The sequence below is a fragment of the Zeus faber genome (genome assembly GCF_960531495.2).
Source record: "Zeus faber genome assembly, chromosome: 4".
Classification (NCBI taxonomy): Eukaryota; Metazoa; Chordata; class Actinopteri; order Zeiformes; family Zeidae; genus Zeus; species Zeus faber.
In genome coordinates, this window is record NC_137191.1 from 19,403,608 (window position 1) to 19,425,289 (window position 21,682).

At 41.8% G+C, this 21,682-nt stretch overlaps 1 protein-coding gene across 2 annotated transcripts in view; it reads right to left on the reverse strand.

Annotated features, from left to right (window-relative positions):
* Positions 1-11,007: 11,007 nt before the first annotated feature.
* The window catches only part of npnta (nephronectin a), a 45,736-nt gene continuing 35,061 nt past the window's right edge, over positions 11,008-21,682 (reverse strand). For both annotated transcript variants that reach the window (XM_079999103.1, XM_079999102.1), the window contains 4 exons: positions 15,543-15,632; positions 12,617-12,715; positions 11,740-11,999; positions 11,008-11,147 (listed from right to left, as the gene is read on the reverse strand). In XM_079999103.1, the coding sequence (XP_079855229.1) occupies positions 11,037-11,147; positions 11,740-11,999; positions 12,617-12,715; positions 15,543-15,632 (560 nt within the window). In that variant the 3' untranslated portion in view covers positions 11,008-11,036. The remainder of the gene's footprint in view (positions 11,148-11,739; positions 12,000-12,616; positions 12,716-15,542; positions 15,633-21,682) is intronic.

The following is a 21,682-nucleotide window of genomic DNA, read 5'->3' on the forward strand; positions in this document are numbered from 1 at the left end:
GAATGCCACTGTGAACAGTGTGTACTGTATGGGGTCCGCTGCCGTTGGGCAGGGAGGAGTTAGGTCCACCCATTAAAAGAAGTTTATGTCCTGCAGTATAACATGAAGGTTCGGCTGAAGAAACCAGAAGAGCCTTTGATCTATACAATCTAGTGACCACATTGTGCAGGGACACTGAGTAATACACTTGAAAATTGGTATTGGCAAGCACAGAACGAAGTGCAAAGTTATGAATTTCCACCTTTTCTTTCTTTTTACTGTACATTTACAGGGGCACTTTCTTATGCTCCTCGCATCTTCTCTCACCCTGCAGGCTTTCAAACATTCCGTGTCCTGCCCTCATGTTCCCTTGGGCAAGCTGGTGCTGATGGAGCTATACGAGAAGCAGCTCCTTGTCCTAGAGGACGTCTGGTTTCCTTCCAAGGTGAAAGTCAAATCCCTGGAGGGCGACGGCTACCGCTTCTCCATCTACCGCTGGACCTCAGCGAGGTTCACCTGTTCAGAGAGGGCACAGGTCCCTGGAAGTTCACATTCATCCTCTTTCTCGCTCTCTCTCTCTCCCTCTCTCTCTCTCTCTCTCTCTGTTACCCTCAGCTGACCGTAGAAATCGGCGATGCAAGATGCAGATCGCACTATTCCTTGTTGAACTAATCTCTCTTGTGTAGAAACAGCGTTATAAATTTTTTTCTTTATCTTTCCAGACCTTGGACCTTGGACCATGGTATAGCAGAGAGAAGGAGTTGAATCTGAGAGAGGAACAATATAGTTAAGAGCAAGGTTCCATGGCCTTATCATGTGTATTCAAAAAGGGAAGAAACTACTTGAACAGTCAATTACTGATTATTTAAGAATAATGTAGTGTTTTAAATTACTTTGAGTCAATTGGGCTATTTTAAGGGACCAGTCTCCAATACAGAGCTTGTGATTTTCTAAAACAGAAGGTCCATTTTATCCATTATTAGCGCCAGTTTTAAATGAAGAACAAGAAGAATATTTAATTGTCACGCAACACACCACACTACAACACATGCATACACACACACACACACACACACACGCACACACACACACACACACATGCTTTGGATGGTGGCCGGTGAAATGAGGCCTTTGCATTTGACCCATCCTGGCTTGTCCTTCCTCCGGGGGGGCAGCCAGGAGCAGTGGGCAGCATTCGTGGACGCGCCCGGGGACCTGGTAACGAGCGTCCATGGCTGGTCAGACGATGATGTGTGCATGTTTTTGGTGGGGGTCCTTACTGACGTTAGGTGGAGGAAACCCCATGTGAGCATGGGGAGAACAACCAAACTCCACAGAGAAAGGCTCCTATTTGGGAGACAACCCGCCGGAGCACGGTGCCAACAGCGCCCCAGGCGGGAATTGAACCCAGGACCTTCTTGCTGTGAGGTGGTCAAGTGGTGTGTTGGTTTTCCCGGCTTTCTAAAACAAGTTGAAAATAAGCTGGAATGGACCGAAGCTCCTCCCAATATTCTGGACCTCCCACTCTGTTTGCTCGGACATTTTCTCAAACAATTTTTCAAACAAGACTTTTTTTTTTTTTTATATCAACATGTTTTTATAATATGCCTTCAATAAAACCGCGACAAAATGCAAATTTTGTAAGATTCAGCTTTAAGAAGGCAATGGTTGTAGCCTGGGAACCAGACGAATCTGCGAGCTCATGTTTCATTTGCTCTGCAGAGTACTTCTGGCCACCGGTGTTGCCGAGGTCTATTTTCCAATGAAAAAGAGCTCCAAAAGTCGCTGAAAGTCACCAGGTGATGCTGTGCGCTCATTTGCATATTCATGTTGTCATTACGCACTCATTTACATAAAGCTTAGTGGTTGTGCCAAGAGAGATCACCTTAAGCCATATAAAAGGTAGATGGAGAACTCTTTTGCCAAATAATCACAAACTCACTGCAGGGAAATCGTATATTTGAAGTTTAGAAAAAAAAATCTACAAAGGGAGGGAGAAGATCAAACAAACTATTTAAATATTTACAAGATGAAACAAACAATTTACATATTTACAAGCCACAGGAACACTAATCCAGAGATCCGGAGAGAAAAAGTGAGAGAGAAGCTCAAATCAACTATTCTCATATCAGAGCAGAATCTGAGAAAATATTATTCTAAACTGTGTATGTAATATAGAGAGTCAGCTATTTATTATCTCAAAGTAAGTATTTGTTTATGTAAATCTATTTACAGAATGAATGAGTGTCCATTTCAAATTATTTAAATAAAATGATTGGTAGTTGGGCAGCTCTCTGGCCACGCCCACACCTACTGACTGCCAAGAGGAGAGGGAGAGACCCTGGTGCTGTTGGCAGAAGAGTTGTGGACTGCGGTAACTCTGTGCAACATGATGCAGGAGAATGAATTACAATATCATTTATTTGAATATATTTCTCGCCTTTTCCCTAATAGTCTGAATAAGTCGCAAAATTTGTCACTAGTTGCTTTTTAGAAAAAAAGTCTCTAAGAGGGTCTGAAAAGTCGCTAAATCTAGCGAGACCGCCACCCGGGCTTCCCAGGGTCGGGCCACTCACAACCATTTGTCTAATATGGGGCTGGTTTTATACGATGGCGATGCAGAGGTGAGCTGTTGATGCACCTTACCACAATGGCTGCCGCTGACGTGGAGCGGTCTGTTGAATCCGACACTATTAAACAAACTGGATGATTCAGTTTCTCTCAAAAGTTTATCTTCATAAGATTGCCATAGTTGGGACAAGATTTGTCAAAAGTTTACCAACTCCCAACTCCCTTGCTCAGCAATACGTCACACGTTTCGTTGCTCTAATTGGTTGTAGTCCAATCTAATTGCTTTGAGAGGCAATTTGGTCTCGGCCCGTTGGTAACGCCTCGAGGAAATCTAAAATGAATGGAATGATTCCAGTCTAATACAAATTTCCTGGTCTGGTGATGCCAGGCTACAATGGTTCAGCACTCCCTATGAATTCAAGTTGAAAACATATATCCACGGTGAGAGTTTTTACTTTGCTGATCTATTACAATGTCATGCAAACGATCTCCACTAGTTCCATAATCTGCTCTTTAACGTCTTTCCGATCGGGGATGTGTATGTGGAGGGGCTGCCCCGCTGTATCAAAGATGAAAGCCCTCCGTCTGCCTGACAAAGTGCTCTGCTCCTTCACCACGCACTGCTCCACACAGTTTCTTCGAACCACCTCCACGGGGTAATGTCCTCAAATGATATCTTCCAAAAGAACTCCCACAAAGAGCATAACTTATATCATTATAATAAGAGTTATATGACCACACAGTAAGCAATTCCTTGCACGGCAGCAGTGAAAACCCAAATGCAGGCATCAGAAAATCGAGGGTCGGCCGCTTCCAACTCAACAGGAACGCCGGAATAAAAGGCAGCTCAGGCCATTGTTCAACTCCCAGTGGTTCTTTAGCACTGTTGCAGCAGGGCAGGTTGTTAAAGTGCTCCACCGATGGTCATATAACTCTAGTTATAAGTACATAACTTACATTATATTTCCCATAAGCTTCGGCACTTCAATGCTCAAATAGCATACAGTAAAGGCAGCGCCGATGAATCTACTGCCTCCCGGAGTGAACCAATCACCAAGGGAATGATATTGTATTGTCTGTGTGCCAGACTCTCTCCTGTTCTCCTGTTATCATAGACAGGGATCCCACAGCCTCCTGTCAAGCCTTGTACAGCACTGAAGGAATCTCTTTGGTAGAACTGCGATGTGTATTGTCACATAACACGCGACACAATACTACCACTGCCTTCTAACATGAATGTCGTTGCCAGATAAGGAGGTGAGTAAAAAATAGCACACGGCTTCTAGTACACTGCTCAGCACCCAGCCCCATGAATAACATAGTTCACACTAACACAACTGTCACAATGTCACGCCCTTGTTAGAGCATGTCCCAGCAGCGGGTGGATCCTTTCCTGTCCCATCACCCAGCCGGTGGTCCCACAAGTTTTGTTTTTTTTAACCGGTTTTCCTTTCTGTGTCCCATCAAAACATGCGAACGATCGCTGTGTGCCTGATACAGTAGCACTCCCCAGCCCTTATTGGACACAGAAAGTGCTGTCGCTCCCCCCTCATTTTCAACAGGAAAAGGGAATGGAAAGCTTTCGAGAACTGTCAATGTTTTTCAGCACGAAGGACAGATTTGGGGAAAAGCACCACACAGCTCTGGTCACCATTTATTAATTGAACATTTGGATGGATTGGCAGAGATTACAGATTCCTGACCGATTTGGTCTACACCAGATCTATCAGCGGTGTGGTCTTGGCAGCAGCCAGCAGCCTGATGTTGCCTAATCATGATCTGTTCCAGTGCCTCCTAGAATATACAGTAGACAAAGCATCCCACGGCATCCGCAGCTTCCGCTGCGAGAATGTACTGTATGTGGGTGGCCTCTCTCTTCTAGCTCCCCTTAAAAAGTCCTGAAGAAGCGGGTGACTCACTATCATTTTCTCTGCCTCCTATCTTATAGACCTTTAAGGAAAGGGATTGGACATCGTCAGGTAAGCCTAGACGTCCATTGTTTGTTTTCAACAACGCGTCCTGCTTGCTGAACAGCGGAGAAATTGGGGACGATGGGGACCAAACATCTCACAACTGGGGGGGGGGGTCTCAGCACCATCTCTATTAGTACCTCATCTCGTTAGTACCAGCAGTGACTGTCACTGTGCTCCCTGGCTAAAGATCCCTGAGTTAAAACCCAGTCAATGTCCGCTGTTAGTGAGTAGAGAGGAACACTCCTAGGGGAAAGTGTCACCACCAACAACAACATTGACTGTCAGGGCGGAGCAACACTCTTTTTCCAGTATATGGTAGAGCCTTAATGAGTGCGCACGCCTGTCGAATTGTTGCCAACACTCCATCGTTATGCTCTACACACCTAGCGAAAACGTGAAGGGTTCGTGGACTGCCTCCGCCTCCTCACGGTGCGGTTTGATTTCCTTGCACTGCAGAATTGCTTTTGCTTCCATTCGCAGAAGAAGGCACTCCTATCATGCAGCTTCAACAGACATTCACTGCATATATGTATGAACGTATGTGTGTGTATGTGACAAATAAACCTCTTAACAGCGTCCTCCTGAACGTCAGCAAAACTAAGCAGCTGATTGTGGACATAAGGAGGGGATAACAACCGAGGATGCACACGCCGTTGGTGATTTATGTCACTTCTGTCGACAGGGTGAGCAGCTTCAAGTACCTGGGAGTCCACATCATGGAGGATTTAACATGGACTACATGTTACATACAAACACTCTGGTGAGAAAGGCGAGGCAGCGTCTTTACCACCTCAGGCAGCTAAAGAAATTCAGGGTGCTCGGTGAGGGTCCTCAAGTACTTCTACTCTGGAGCAGTGGCGAGCATCCTGACAACGGCAACATCACTGCTGGTTTGGGCCCGCCTGCTCAGGACAGACGGGCCCTGCAGAGGGTGGTGCTTTCAGCTGAACGTACCACTGGAACCACCCTCCCCTCCCTGCAGGACTTATACACCAGGAGGTGTAGTAGCAGAGCCCGCAGGATCATGAAGTATCCTCACCACCCCAACAACAGACTGTTCCAGCTACTGCGGTCGGGCAAGCACATCAGCAGTTGTACAGCGAGGACAGAGAGACTGAGACAGAGTTTCTTCAACGCTGAACTCACCAGGGGTCCTAACAAAAAGCACTGAGTCACTCACACTGCCTTACTGTACTGTATGTAGCATACTGTACTGCATACTGTATCACTGTTCCGGGTTACTGCATACTGCGCTGTATTGCTGTTCTGTTCGGTGTCACTGTATTGCTGTGTCATGCTGTTGTATACTATACTGTAAATGTTTTTACTGCACATATCTGTATATACAAATAGCCTATCCCATAAACGTAACTCTATTCCCTTCTATTTTGTACCCCCGCTTTGTATTATCTTTTTGAGCCTTATTTAATTGTAATTTAATTTAATAAAATTTATATTATTCTATTATTATTATTATTATTCTACTATTCACATACTGTATTACGTTTTAGGAATCAGTTCGTTTCAGTAAGTTAGCTAGGTAATAATTAGGTTAGCTATTATGTTCAGTTTAGTAACTGTTGTGCATAATCTCCGTGTGTGTTGTCAAGGCATGTCACCGCATATATATGAAAGTATGTATATGTATGTGACAAATAAAACTCTTGAATCTTGAATCTTGAATCATCGGGCATAAGGCTTCCCATTGGTGGAGACTGACCAGGCTCAACCTTGATTGTCTGATCTGGCCAAAAAGAATGTCTGTGCTGTTGCACAAGGCACTGGGGATGGAGCCTATAAGAGCATGGATTATGGGAAATCTAACTTTGAAGACAGAAGATCATAGTGAAAAAATACAAAATTACGAATGAATAGTTTTGGGTTATTTTAATGGCATTAAGATAATGATCCTTCATGTTTCCTTCACTCAGATGAACCCAGAAATGAATATTCAAAGCGCTTTTTCTTTAAATGATACATTTCCCATTGTTTACCTTTTAAACATATTCACTGACTCGTATGTGGAGTAAAATACTAATTACAACATTCCTTTAAAGAGTGAACAAAAGCAGCAGAAGCAGAGTGTGACTGGTTTGCTGGCCGAGATCTTTGTCAGAAGTGCAGACTCGAACGAGCACCGTCTCAGCATCCATTTACTGGGCTCTCATCGCATGGCTGAAGTGTTGGCTTCCTAGCTGCTGTGCAATCTGCCCACTGTGCATCCACCGCACAAGGTAACAGCATCGTTATTTATTATACAGCAATAGAAATGATTTTATGAGGTCACTATGTAGAGGGGCATGACCTTGTCATCGCATGCAGTATCTCGGGGTACATCAAGTTACTGAAATTATTTCTAATAGACAGCAGCCTCTCAGAGAAGTTCCTTAAATGAAGGTAAAGGGAAAATATTCACTTGATGTGCCAACATTCAGCTATGACTACACTGTGCTGCATTGTAAACGGTAAAGGTGGAAGCATCCTCCCAGAGACCGTCTGACATAGTCCGCTTTTTTAAAATAACTCCAGGTTCCCCGCTCTCGCTATACCCTTCAGATCAATTACCTCGCCTGACTCCTGCTCCTGGCAAAGAATGGAGTTTTCACTGGGGTAGGAATCGTCGAATCACACCTTAATTTGGGCTCGCTCAGGGTGCAGGGTAGCTATGTGCATTGATTTGTTGGCCGTTTAATTCCGTCCATAGTTTGCTTCCTCTGGCAGGGGAAGATATGTACACAATCCTGAAGAGATCCCCCGTCCTCAGTGACCTCCAGCTCCCTCTGAATGCCAGAGGATACCGCAGAGCGCCGACTCAAGTCTGTGCCAAACTTCTACCACAGGGACAACGGACTCAAGCTGTGGGACATCATCTACAGCTAGTGAAGACACCTTACCAAGACATACTAAATTTGGCTTATAGTTCTTTAGAAAATACCAAAGAAGATAATACTAATGGATAATTCTTTTCTCAAAAAAGTTCAGGTGACATTAAACAAAGGCTCCGTTTTCCATGAACAAATTGTAACTGATCCACCTTGACAATTTACCCATTTCATTTTCATATTCCTCAGGAATCCCGAAGACTGTTAGCCCCCTTCCTGAGTTTGTACAAATTTGTTACCACGGTGGTTTTCACCCGCTCAGGCCAGCACTCAGCCTTCAATTCCGGGCAGGAGAGGCATTTTTATATATACTCATGATAAGTAATGATAATTTCATCACCATCGAGGGCATGCATAGAAATAGGACTTAACAGTGTTTTTAATTAATCTTATAAGATGAATTAGGGAAGTCTGGAGGTCATCTAAGGTCGCCGGCAATCTGGAAAAGGTGTGATTTCGGGTGGAGCTGATGACAAACAAGATGGTGTCATCAGCGTAGAAATTGATACTACAATGCAGAGTGGGAAAAAGATGACGTACATCATATTTACATATACTATTTACATATAAAGTAAATAGTAATGGACCCAGTACACATTCTTATATTCTTCCCACACGCAATGAAGACAATTTTGTTTTTCCAGGCAATTAATGGCGTCCTTCAAAACAACAATTGGGGAATTAATTCTACTACGACCAATTTCCTTGTATATGTAAATGAACCAACTTTTCTATTTTCCTTTCAACTACTCTGTACCCTATTCCTACTCTGTCTATATTGCTTTAGTTGAACTGAAGTTAGGGCCGAGTGTTTGTGGTACAACTACAAAAATCGGTTGACATAACTTTTTAATATTTTATGGTATGACTTTGGTGGATGGATGCCCAACACCCCCGTCTCCTTGCAACGGCCTCCGCCCACCACCGAGGGAAAATCACATGAGAAATCGATGCTGCAGACGTTCCCAGATGTCAACACCGCTGCTGAGGGGCTGAGTGGTTGCTTGGCAAGCAGTCCACAGACTTTGGAAGTGCTGTTTGCTTTGATTGTTTGAAGAAAGATGACATAATTATACTGTTAGTAATCCAGTTGTGCAGCGTTGATAAGAAGTCTGTTTGATATTACCTCATAGTTAGATATACAGTAAAATGTCATTAAAATCTTAAAATAGCTCGAGGATCGAGTCGTTTCTTGCTGCTCACGGTTTGGACCAGAGCTCTTCAACCGGGCACTCTGTCCCAGAAAGTGGCTGCTCGGAAACGACCGTTGAATGAACTGGCGGTTTTGTTTGACCCATTGAAACCGAATATCGAATCACAACAGGTCCCTCTCGGAAATCCCCCCGAGGTGCGCTTCACCGAGCAGACTCCGTGCAAGCTGATGGAGGACTTTAAAGGGGACCTTGACATTCTGAGTGCAACTATTAAAGCCCGAAACAAGATTCTGGATGTCCCGTGCACATACATGGACCCGGTGCTTGTGGAGAACAGCGTAGCCATGAGGAACACCAGGTATTACTACATGTCAGTTTATATAGTATTACTATAGTTTATTATAGTAGTACTATTTCTATGAGGTTTTGGACGCTGTAAATAATTTAACCATTATGATACTGTAACATTATGCGATTCAATTAAATGTTTCTGAAATATTTATTCTATCCTTTTGCTGATAGTTGCTTTAATGTTTCTAGTTTAAGACAATTCACCATCTACGCACAACAACTTCAGATGTCAGCTTTAAATTCATATTTAGGCCCCATCTGTCAGAAGCCTAGTAAAATAAAAAGAAAATTGCACCCAGTCCTGTAAATAAATATTGTTTGATTCACAAGTGATGCGGTGATGAATGTTGGATTTTCACTAAAGATTTCAATTTCAACATCAAGCCAGAACATTGTGTTCTGTAATTATTAATAGTGGTTTCCAAGAGCTTTCCGAGGGCACGATTAAAATTAAGAGCAGTGTGAGGAAACAAGTAGTGAGGTGTAAAGATGAAATAAAAATGTCGGGTTTAAAAAAACAATAATAATTAATTTACAAAGCTTTTCCAAGATAACTTTCCAAAAGGTTATGGTGATCTACAACATATACCATGTATATATATTTATTTTTTGTTTTTGTACTTAACTTGGGGGCACATTAGCCCCTGTTTATCAGAATACAATTTTTTTTCAATTCGACAATACACTTGTTGAAAATGTCATGTATTTTCTATTATTGATAGATTCAATTAGATTTAAATAATTTGTTAAGATAAAATTATATACTGTATAAAATGATATATTTTAAGTATCACTTTCTCACTTTGGGAGGTCTGGCAGAGCCTTTGTAAATACTATGTTATAGATGGCACAATAGATCACAGAAACAACTAAATGGACATATGTAATGTCAAATACATACAAGTCAAATTCATTTTATTTACATACTTGACTGATTAAATCTGAATGTGCTGAATCCACCCATGCATGTACAGAAAATCCTCAATTTCCAACCAATGCCCTTCATTTTCATAGCATATTCCATAGCACATTTGCAATGAGAAGCTTTGCAATGCACACACAGATTATTATTATTATTATTAATCATATCACATGAACAAACTAACATTTGATGCACTGTAAACACAGGTTTCCATTTGTACGCGTAGTCTTTCATTGCAATTTCTTTTTGTTTGTTTTTTTGCCTTAATTTTTTTCAGCTCCAATTCTTAAATTTACACGATGATATTATAGAGTATGTACACACAACTACATTTACAATAATACAATTTATGAAAGCCTAAAAAGTAGATGATATTGTTTTGTGTATATCAAACTGCACTTACAGTATTATTAGAAAGCACATCCTGTATCGTAAAGGGTAACTGTAGATCCTAGATAAAATACTGTAGCCTAAACTGTTTCCACTTGACTAATACATTGCATTTGAAATGCACAAATTTGGAGTGTTCAAAGAAACTTTTAAATCATTTCAATTTGTGTTAAAAACCTTTTTTTTCTGTTGTCTGTGTCTTTCATCTTTGTCTGTGGGTTAAAATTAGAAGAGCCTCTTTGGGATACTGTTTGTTGCGTAAAGATAAACGCCTCACAAGTTTATGAGATTATCTGCCAAATTAAAAAGAAAAAAATGGCAAAAAATACAATACATTTTTACATCCTATGTTTCTATTATGTCGAAATGGTGTCAAAACAGCTGTTCAAATTCAACTTTTCAAACTATTAATAACTAGAGAATAAAAAAACAACAACATACTTTATGGCTTGCGGTTTAAAAATCCAAAGCAAAAAAGGAGCCATCAACGATGAAAACAAATGAGACACGGGGCGTCTCTGAAGTTTGGCTGGTGGGACTTTTTAAGGCCGGCTGCTTTCTGTGGTATTTATGTGTCAGAGACCCAAGCTGATGAACTTAGAAGCGGACAGACTGAAATGCACTGTGTTCTAAACATTAATTTGTTGGATGGAGTTCCCGCGATGCCTCGGGAGATCGTCAAGGAGCCAGGCAGAGTGACGGGGGTGTCGGATCAGAGTCTGCTCTCCTTCAGATGTTCCACCCAATCCCGCCCCCCCCCACCACCACCACCCCCCACCCCCAGATTTATTTCTTCCTTTCTCTGTTCTGATGATCAAAGTCTCCTCAGGTTGTGCTCCTCTGTGCACGAGCCTTTCCGCAGGGTGATGTCATCGACAGCCATCTCTCCACTCCTGCCTCGTCCACGCTCCCCCTTTAGGATCACCTGGGTGTCAGCAGACAGTGTGTTAGGACAACTGTGATTCAGACCAGTGTTTGCCAACATATAAATCGAAATCAAGATAACTCCACCGCACACCGCTATTCTGTTAACCTGGTAGAAACGTCTTGCGCATTTTATTATGACCCACTAATACTGAGTGGTGCAAAATTCGCAAACGCTTCGGTTGGAGCAAACAAATCTTTTAAATGGCTCAAGTGAATCTTCAACTCGCAAACTGAAAACAAGTACTGGGCACCAAAATAAAGTCCTAGGCAAAAAATAAAAATAAAAAGGCCAAGGCATTTGGCATAATTCATAGTGAATATACCGGATTTACACTTTGCATTCCACTAAAATATATTGGGAGAAACCAAAAAAAGAGAGAAAGAGCAACCCGTGAAGAGCCCGAGCTCAAAAAAGAGTCGAGCCTCACATCGCTACGAGTAGAAACTTGAGCTTGTGTTGATGAGCACAGAGCTGCTATCCTGTATGGAACTGTTGAATTGGTAGTCTTGCAATTTTGATCTTACAACACAAGTTGCCATTATTTATTCATTTAAATAGCAATTTATAGCTTTGGTTTAGCATGACTTACACTCTCCAGGCCTGTGCCCCACAGCGTGATCTGGGTGTGTCTCCAGCCGTTTCCCCCCGTCCTGCCCCACACCGCCGGACTATACTGCTTCCCCTTCTTCACGAACACTTGCAGCATGCCCACGTGGTGTCCCGCTAAGTTGTGGCGGAACGACAGGCACAGGTTTCCCTCGTTCCAGGGCGGGGTCAGCGGCAGCACCAGCCGGGCTCCTCTACCGCTCCTCTTGTTGCCAACCTCAGGGATGGTGAGATACTGCCCACCTGCAGCGAAGAGGCATGTTTTTGTTTAGAATGCGAAATTCAACCTGGAGTTCACTGTAGCCAGAAATGAGTTGGTGGAGTTTTCAAACTTGGAAAAATGGGAAATAGCCACTTAAGCCAAGATAAGTTTTCTGCCAAGAGATTCAAGCCATCGATCGTTCTGTAATATGACAATGTTGGAAATCTGGTTTCCCCAAAAACGGCCTTCCTTACTCTGACCAAATAGTATTTCTATCTTGACTCGTAAACTTTGTAAGCGCTTTCTATTATTTGTTATAACATTTATTTATTTATTTATTTTCTGTTACTTGGGAATATGTCACTTTGCAAACCACATATTCAAATACTTTGGATTTTCGGGGGGAAACAAATAAAGATTTCCGTTCCTGCTCACCAGAATTAATGAAAAACAAATTTATTCCTGCTTATGCCTGCTCAGGATCGCAGGCGGTTCCAATGGAGTACAGAGGCACCGGTCCATCCCAGTGTCACACACACGAAAAACCAAACAGTGTTCACGCCTACGCACCAATTGAGAGACGGGACCTCAGATGAGATACGAGTCGAGGTCTATTGTGTTTACTGTTCCACGAAGACGGTTTCCATCCTTTATTTACCTGCCGGATCAGCGGTGGTTTCCCAGTGCAGGTCCCCGTCCCGATCCATGATCCAACCACAGAGACCGTTATCAAAGGAGCAGCTAAAATATCCAGCCTCTGAGGGAACAAAGGGAAGAAAATCATGTTCATTTACATATACAAGAAATTTGTTGTGGTAAAAATTGGTGCTTTACTGTACTGAAAATTGGCATTAAAAAAAGCTTAACAGGCCGCAAAAAGAATAGCCAAATATACAAAGAAAATAGCCAAGTGAAGAATGAAAACAGCCCAATATACAAAGGAAACAGCTAAATAAAAAAATGAAAATAGCCAAATAAAAAACAAAAAAATGCAAAATATACAAAAATATACCAAATATAATTTAGCTGGTTAAGTGGCAGTATGGCTGCTTGTGTGGCTGTGGGTATACAATATAAGGGTGTATATATATATATATATATAGGTGGATATAGGTGGATACAAAGTACAGGATGAGTAAGTATATGAATATGAATGTATGGTGGCCCTGAGCTCAAGGCACTGCAACTCAAGAAAACACATGCAAATAGACAAAACACAAGCTAATTGCAAAAAACACAGCCACATTAACAGAAAACACAACCGCATTAACAGAAAACATGACCGCATTAACAGGGAACACAACCGCATTCAAACGAAACACAACCACATTAACAGGAAACACAACCGCATTAACGGAAAACAACCACATTAACAGAAAACACAAATGGATTAACATAAAACACAACCGTACTAACAGAAAACACAACCACATTAACAGAAAATCACAACCGCAAAACCACATTACGGAAGTGAGCCACACGATTACGGAAGTGAGCTACACCGGATGCACTGATTTATCTGCAATAAAATATATTAAACTAAATTATTTTGTGTCTGTAATTATCCTCCTCATCTTCCTACATGCAATTTATAAATAGAAAAAACAACTTTTACATAGTTCCACAATTTTTATTTCAGCCATTTAAGTGTGTTTCCAGTAAACATAGTAGTCAGTCCCCCTTTTCACCCAAATCTTTTGGTTGAAAAGGGGGACTGACTCACTTGTGTGTGTGTACCTGCGAATGAATCACTGAGTCACTGAATCACTGATTCACTGAATCACAGAATTGGTCGCAGGGAAACACTCACTGTGAATGTGACTGTAAATCTCATTGGCTCGCAACTGACTGAGAGCTCAAGTTATTCCGTTTAATTTGTTCACCCAAAAGATTTGAATCCTTCGCAAACTTCAATACACTATCACGGAGCCGGTGGAAGCCGCTTTCTCTGGAACATCGCACTTTAATGGCTTGAATAAAAACTGTGGATTGAAATAAAAGTTGTTTTTTCTATTTATTAATTGTATGGAGGAAGCAGATGGAGGATTTGGACCTGGTGGTCTTGTGTGGTGCGACTGGTCTGTGATAGTTGCGGCTCCAGGTTGTTACTTGTATAAATTCTTATAATTACGGACACAAAATAGTGTCTAATATTTAGTTTAATATATTTTATTGCAGAAATATCAGTGCATCCGGTGTGGCTCACTTCTGTTATCGTGTGGCTCATTTCTGTAATGTGGTTTTTCAGTTGTGTTTTCTATTAATCGGGTGTGTTTTCTGTTAATGGGGTTGTATTTCCTGTTAATGCGGTTGTGTTTTCTGTTGATGTGTTTGTGTTTTATGTAAATGCGGTTGTGTTTTCTGTTAATACCGTTGTGTTTTCTGTTGATGTGTTTGTGTTTTATGTTAATGCAGTTGTGTTTTCTGTTAATGTGGTTCTGTTTTCTGTTGATGCGTTTTTGTTTTCTGTTAATACGGTCGTGTTTATGTTAATGCAGTTGTGTTTTCTGTTAATGTGGTTCTGTTTTCTGTTGATGCGTTTTTGTTTTCTGTTAATGCGGTCGTGTTTATGTTAATGCATTTGTGTTTTCTGTTTATGTGATTATGTTTCCTGTTAATGCCTTTGTGTTTTCTGCTAATGTGGTTGTGTTTTCTCTTAATGCTTTTGTGTTTACTGTTAATGCGGTTGTGTTTTCTCTTAATGGGTTTGTGTTTTCTGTTAATGCGGTTGTGTTTTCTGTTATTGCCTTTGTGTTTTTTGTCAATGTGTCTGTGTTTTCTGTTAAAGCAGTTGTGTTTTTTGTAAATGCATTTCTGTTTACTGTAAATACAGTTGTGTTTTCTGTTAATATGTTTGTGTTTTCTGTTAGTGTGGTTGTGTTTTCTGTTCATGCGTTTGAGTTTTCTGTTAATGCAGTTGTTTTTTCTGTTAGTGCGGTTGTGCTTTCTGTTATTGCATTTGCATTTTCTTTTAATACAGTTGTGTTTTCTTTTAATGCATTTGTGTTTTCTGTTAATGCGGTAGTGTTTTTCGGAATTTGCTTGTGTTATGTCTATTTGCATGAGTTTTCTTAAGTTGCAGTGCGTTGAGCTCTCAGGGCCACCATATGAATGCCATAGTATCATTGAGCAGCATTGAGAAGGAATAAATGATTACGTTATGTAATGTTATGTCAAGTATGTTATTATATGAAATTGTAAAAAATGTAATTACTATCTCATACTATATACTACTGTTACATTATGCAAAACCAAAGTAAATGTAGCGATAAACGATTAACCCTGAAATTAATCAATGAATCACCACAGCATCCACAAAGTCACTGGTGGTGAAGTAGTGAAGGGGTCGTGGCAATGTATTCTGGGCTGTGGGCCATCACATAAATAAGTTGGCAAGATGTCATGTGTCGGCACTTGGTGAAGGCCTATAAAAACACATCTGGACGCCATCATAATTAGCGTTTCTTTCTCCCCTCGACACATTAGGAATTGATCGTTGGACGGTGACTGTAACTCATCTGTCATCGTTTTAGTTTTCCCTACAGAGTGTGGATCAAAACCATGTCGCAGTTCGCATTCTTTACCCGGGTCGTCCTTGGCTTCGTCCGCGGTGTTGCCCAGCTCCACGTCGAAGTCAACCCCCAGGACGGTGTTCAAGCCGTGGTTCCGCGGGACTAGAGAGGACAGAGGAAGAGACCAGGGCAGAGGTGGGAGGAGGGGTTTTTGTTAATAAACAGGGGAAAAAAGGTTCAGAAGCGCTGCGAGGATTCACGATCAAAGGTCAACTGACGAGGGAGGCCTGGAGCGGGATTGACAAGGAAGCAACTGAAAAGGTTATTTTCTATCCTTTCATTTTGGGATAAGATTCCACCGTGTTGCCTGTAAGGCCTCTTTTTAAGTCATGACAAAATGACAGAAAAAAAACTAAGAATTTGTGGACTTCCTGTAAGATTCAAGATTCAAGCTTCAAGAGGTTTATTTGTCACATACATATACATACGTTCATACATTTAAGCAGTGAAATGTCATTGCAACGCGAGAGTGCTGGTGAATGTGTTAATTTGGAAATGGAAGTGTGCAAATTTAGTTTGTTTTACAGTAAAAAATATCTCAAGTAGCAGAGTGTGCTCCGCGTGGGGCCCCTGGATGCTAGCCCCCCCCCAATCCAGGCTTGATTTTGGGTCCTGTCATCCCCCATCGAGTTGCATTTAAAATCTGTGTTTATTTGTGTATTCATATTCATACATGTATTTATGACTCTATCTATTTAGTTGTTAAAGACACAAAACACATCACAAACATGTTTATCCCTCATGGAATATAAATATACAATAAAAATAATGAAAAAAAAGATACTTGCAAGTTGCAAGCTACCATCAAAACTTTTCTTTCTTTAAAATGTATTCAATTTAATTTCTCCTGTAATTCCAAAAAAGTTCTCAGTTGCACTTAACTCTGGGACAGTCCTATGGTGTCAGACTCTAGGTTTGAGTAGTAACTGTTGCCTCTCCAGCAATGCCCGGCATTTGGAGTGTGTATGTCTCTGTATGTGTGTGTGTGTGTGTGTGTGCGTGCGTGTGCGTGTGCGTGTGTCTATTTTTGTAGTTGAGCATGTAACGAACCAATTTCAACAGCAACAGCCAAAGAATATTATTACAGAGAGTAGAATCAGCAAGACTGAAAAAACATTGAAAAACAGCAACACTCTGTGGCTTTAATTTGGCTTTTGAAACCAAGTTGTTGTTTATTTTGACTGTTTATTATGCATTTTTAGGTTTATTGTATATTGCCAATTTGTTCTTGTTCATTGTTTATTCCAGAATTGTTTTTCCTCATCACTGTATTATGTATTTTTAGGTTTATTTTGAATTGTTGTTTTTAAAATCTTTTATTGTTTATTTTAGGATTATTTTTCTTGTTTATTGTTGTTTTAAATGTTTTTTGTACATTTTTTGGGTGTATTGCATATTGCCAATTTTTATATTTTTCAGTTGAATTTTAAGATGTATTTATATTATATATTTCTCATTCTCTCCCTCTCTCTCTCCCTCTCTCCCTATCAATCTTTCTATCTATCTATCTATCTCTCTCTCGCTCTCTCTCTCTCCCTCTCTCTCTCGCAGGTGTTAGGGTGACATTGAGAATTGAGATAGCTCCTGCAGAGCCAGTCTGCTGTATTCAGATGGAAGCTGCTGCCTCAGTGTGTAAACACACATCCAATATTAAGCAGATATCGATCAGACGCTCTTTCTTTCATTTGGATCTCAACAAACATGGCGCCGTCACTCTGTGGGTAAAGAAACGTTTTAGTTTATTTTAATGAGACGATCCATCGTCTTTGTTCAGCAGCTTGACCAAAAAAAAAAAAAAGCGGCCATAAATTAGATTTTCAACAAATGCCACCCTTTGGTGTTCACTCGCCATTTGACCTTTTCCTTGTTCGTTCGGGGCAAATATTTGGAAGGTCAATAAGGGCTCCAGCTCCGGAGGGGTTTTCTCCACTCCACAGAGCCGGCAGGCAAAGACGTAATCCAAACTGTGACCCCGCCGTGTCATCCCAAAACAGTGATGGAATGATCAACACAACACGACTAATGGTGTGAGGGACTGTTTGTTTGTACACAATGAACACGGGTGCAGTAACCTTACTTTGCCCCGAAGTTTCAACTTCCACCAAAAAGATAATAATAATGGAAAGCAGCTCGCGTGTTGCGAGATCAAAACTGAAAGAATGTACTAACGGATCTAAAATATCAGTTTCCACGAGAATAACTGGTCCGTGTTCATTAGAAGAAGCTCGAGTTTCTCGCCGAAAGTGAGAAAACATTTTTTTTGAGACTGGGTTCTTGACGAGTCACGAAGTAAAAGAAGTCCTTTCGTTTTCCAACGCGCTGTTCATTCGATTCAGTTGCTGCAATGGTTTAATCACAACAGAATCATGTTAAGAGGAGATCGGTCACATTCATTGTGAATAGTGCAAATATGCTTTGGCCTTTTTTTCTTGCCTTGGTCTTTCATTTAGTCCCCAGTATTGTTTGTCAAAGTCGAACACTCGTTTGCCCATTATTTGCCGGAGTGACTCCTGACCACCGATTCATTCGAAAGATTTGTTCGCTACGAACGAATCGTTCACAAGTTTTACATCACTTACTATCAGTGGGCCATTATAATAATAAGCCGAGTTCTACGTGTTTGTGATGTTTTTTAGTGGTAAGTGGTGGGTTTTTTAGTGGATCCTGGTGTTATTTCTTCTTAAAAGGTTTGCCGTGGAAGAAAAAAGGTTGGGAAACACTGTCCTAGACAATCCTCTATCGTATTATAATCAACCTTTCAAGGTGATGTCATCGATCGAAACATTGATTAGGTCTTTGTTTGTTGTTTTTTCAATCCGGCCGCGTTTCAGTTCACCCAGTTGAACCAGTAAGGGAGTGAGAGTTTTTTTTATTTTTCGTGCTTGAAGATGTATAATCCCTTCTTTATCACTCACAGCAGCAGGTGATCAAACCAAAAAGTACAAAAGCCCTCAGATGATTCGTCACGCTTTGAGGTATCTCCGTGTAAAACCTTACGCTTAGATTCGGAACGTCTCGGGGTCGATATCTCTCTCGCGCACGACACGGACAAGACAGGTGTTATCTTCTCCTCTTTTTTTCCTGTTTTAATTACGTGATGCCATCTTGACATCAGGGTCGGATCCCACGGTATCTGGCGGTATCGCACCTCCGCATCTCAGCCTAATCTTCCGGTCCCTCTCGCAGTATCACTGGTGTCCGAGCGGCCATGTGTTAGGGTTTAATAAACGGCGCTGATGAAATTGAGAGGTGTGTCGCACAGCGAGTGGGCAGTCTGTCACAGAGTGGGAAGTCCTTGCTTTATATGTATGCATGGCTTTTTGTGGCTAGACAGGATCAGATATGGAACACTTTGTCCTGGAATGGTTTCAAATTTAGCATTTTGTGTGGAAATAAGTGGAATACTGCCTGTCTAAATCTATGGTTTCAATATTATTTTATTGTTATGGAAGTTTATTGTTGTTTATTCTTCATTTTTAGGTTTATTGTATACAGCACTTTTTTTTGTATTTTTTAAGGTTTACTGCATACTTCCATTTTTTCTATTTCATTCTTTTACTTTATCACATTGTTTGTCTAATCAAATATGTAGCTGTGATTAGATTAGGTCTATTGTCAGAATCTGTTCCCGCAAGAATAGCACCTCTGCGTTCATTAGAACAAGTTCATGTTTCTCACTGAAAGTGAGAACTATTAGTCGTGATGAAAGGTTTGACTCTTTTTTGAGCTTCGGTTCTTGACGGGTCACTCAGTAAACAGAGTCATTTAATTTTTCTGATTCTTCGTTCGTTTGGTTCAGTCGGTATATCGCAGTGAGTGAGAGAAGACTTCCCGAAAAATGAGCGAGAGTCAGAAGAGGCGGTGTGGCTCTGAGTTGTACATGGAATTCTCCCGAGAATCATTTCATTCTGTCAAAATGATTTAATTTGGTGAAATGCAAAGTGTTAATCGCTCTCATTCAATGTGAACTATGGACAATGATTTACCTTTTGTTTTTGCCTTGGACTTTACATTAGTCCCCTATATTTATTTTTAGTTTGTGTTTGTGGTGTGCAATTAGGCTTATTTAATTGGAACATTTGTGCCATAGCAGTAAAATGGTTGGAAAACACCATTCTAGAGATCCCACAGTGGTGGTGGAGCAATTACAATTAGTTGCATTGCATCGACCTACTTGTGTGGTTTTGGAATAAACATCTCTAAAATTGAGATGATGAAGGTTTAATAACCCCAAAAGTTAGAATCTGTGAAGAGCTCTGGTTTTGAGAAGGTCCAGCTGTGGGAGATGGATAAACAACGTCTGGAGATCTGGTGCGGGGGGGGGGGGCGGCGGCTGTTGGCCTTGCCCCCGCTGCGTGGCTCCTCTGCGGCGGGTGCCCCAGGTACCAGGGTTGGAGGAAGGCCCACATATCTGGCTGTCTGCGGGCGTGGGAAGGGCGGCGGGGTGGGGGGCTGTCATCCGGATGTCCTGCGCCGAGCACACTCGGCTGTATGAATGGGGACTCTGGGCTTGTGGTCAGGTGGGCTATCTGGCCTGTTGCGGTATGCCAGGCTTCGTATTTGCACGGGGCGTTGATGAGCATGGGGGCCCTGCCGGCTTGACGGTTCTGGTGGTGTGTCTCTGGGCCTGCTTGGGTTCTGTGCTTGCAGGTGCGTCTTATGCCCTCGTCTGCACATGGGAGTGGATTGTATGAGTGCGCTTGGGGGGTGCAGGGTCTCCTCCAACCCTCTGGCACTGTTTATGCTCCTGTGGGTCATGCGTGGGTGTTGCTCTGTGGGCTGGGGGGGGTCTTCTGTGGCTGCAGGGCAGGGTGCTTGGGACTTTACTGGGGTCATGGGGTGTCTGTAAGGCCGTGGGACTCAGGGGTGGCTTCGGGCCTTTTCCACTGCTTGGGGGGGCTACGATATAATACCAACCTCATACACCCGAACCAATTGGGAAAAATGCCGTGCACTCACCAGTGGAAAGTATTGAATCTGGCAAGCAGTTGAGCGTTCCATTATTAATCTAAGAGCCTACCCTCCTCCTCCGCCAACAACCCACCCCCGGACACATACACACACACACACACGCACACAGGCACGCACACACGCACACACGCAAACACACACACTCACACACTCACACACACACACACACACACACACACACACACACACATACAGGCGTCTCATCACAGGCACACACATACCACCAGCACCTGCTTTGAACACATCCCCACCACCCTCCTAGTTGCATTCCTCTCCTTTCCTCCCTCATTTACTGCCATAACTATGACAGGAAGAGGCAACGTGACCAGTTGCTGTTCCAGTTTGCCTGGACTTAATTATTTCTGTTTTTTCAGTACATGTTGTAGTCCGATGTTTCTATGTTTATGTTTTTCCATGTACATTTTTTTTTTGGTTCTATGTTTATCAGTCTCACCTGTGGTGATTCTCCCCCGCTTAGAGTAGCGATTAGTTGTTTAAAGACCAAAACATGGTAAGGTGGTTCTCCAAAGAGGGGGATTGGTGGTGGTTCTGTGTAACAAACTCAATCTTGTCCTCCTACAGGTCGTCCACAGGACAGAGTTATTGCAGCAGTTCTTGATGATTAAAGAATGAATAAAGAGTGGCATTGCAGGTTGAGAAGTTGAACTCCACTTGCAGACTAACTCTATCCTAGATGCAAGAGCACAAATACTCTGTGTTTATGCCCAGCATGCTGACAGCACAGGTTAAAAAATAAAATTTAAAAATAAAGGAAATTGGACGCCTTGCTACGCCCATGCCGTTCGATGAAAACTAAAACTTTTAACATTAAAAAAAAAAAAAAGCATCAAAACAACATCTGGAAGCTGCAGCAAGAACAAGTTAACTCCACAAGGGGCTTATCACTCGGTCTAATGTGTGCTGCACAAAAGGTCAACAGTGCGCCACTGGGAGGATGGAAAAGTCAAGGAAAAAGAAAAGAAAAAGAAAAACAGCATTGTTCCGATTGTGAGATGGAGCGGCTAAATGAATGATGATAAATAAAAAATGAATTCCAGACAATGACTGACCTGGCTTTGGCTGTTTACTATTTCTAACAGGTTTTTCTTGTAAAACAAAACTAAATTCTGCAGAACAAAGAAGTCGTGGTCAGAATGAAAGAACGTCGGACGTAAGCACAT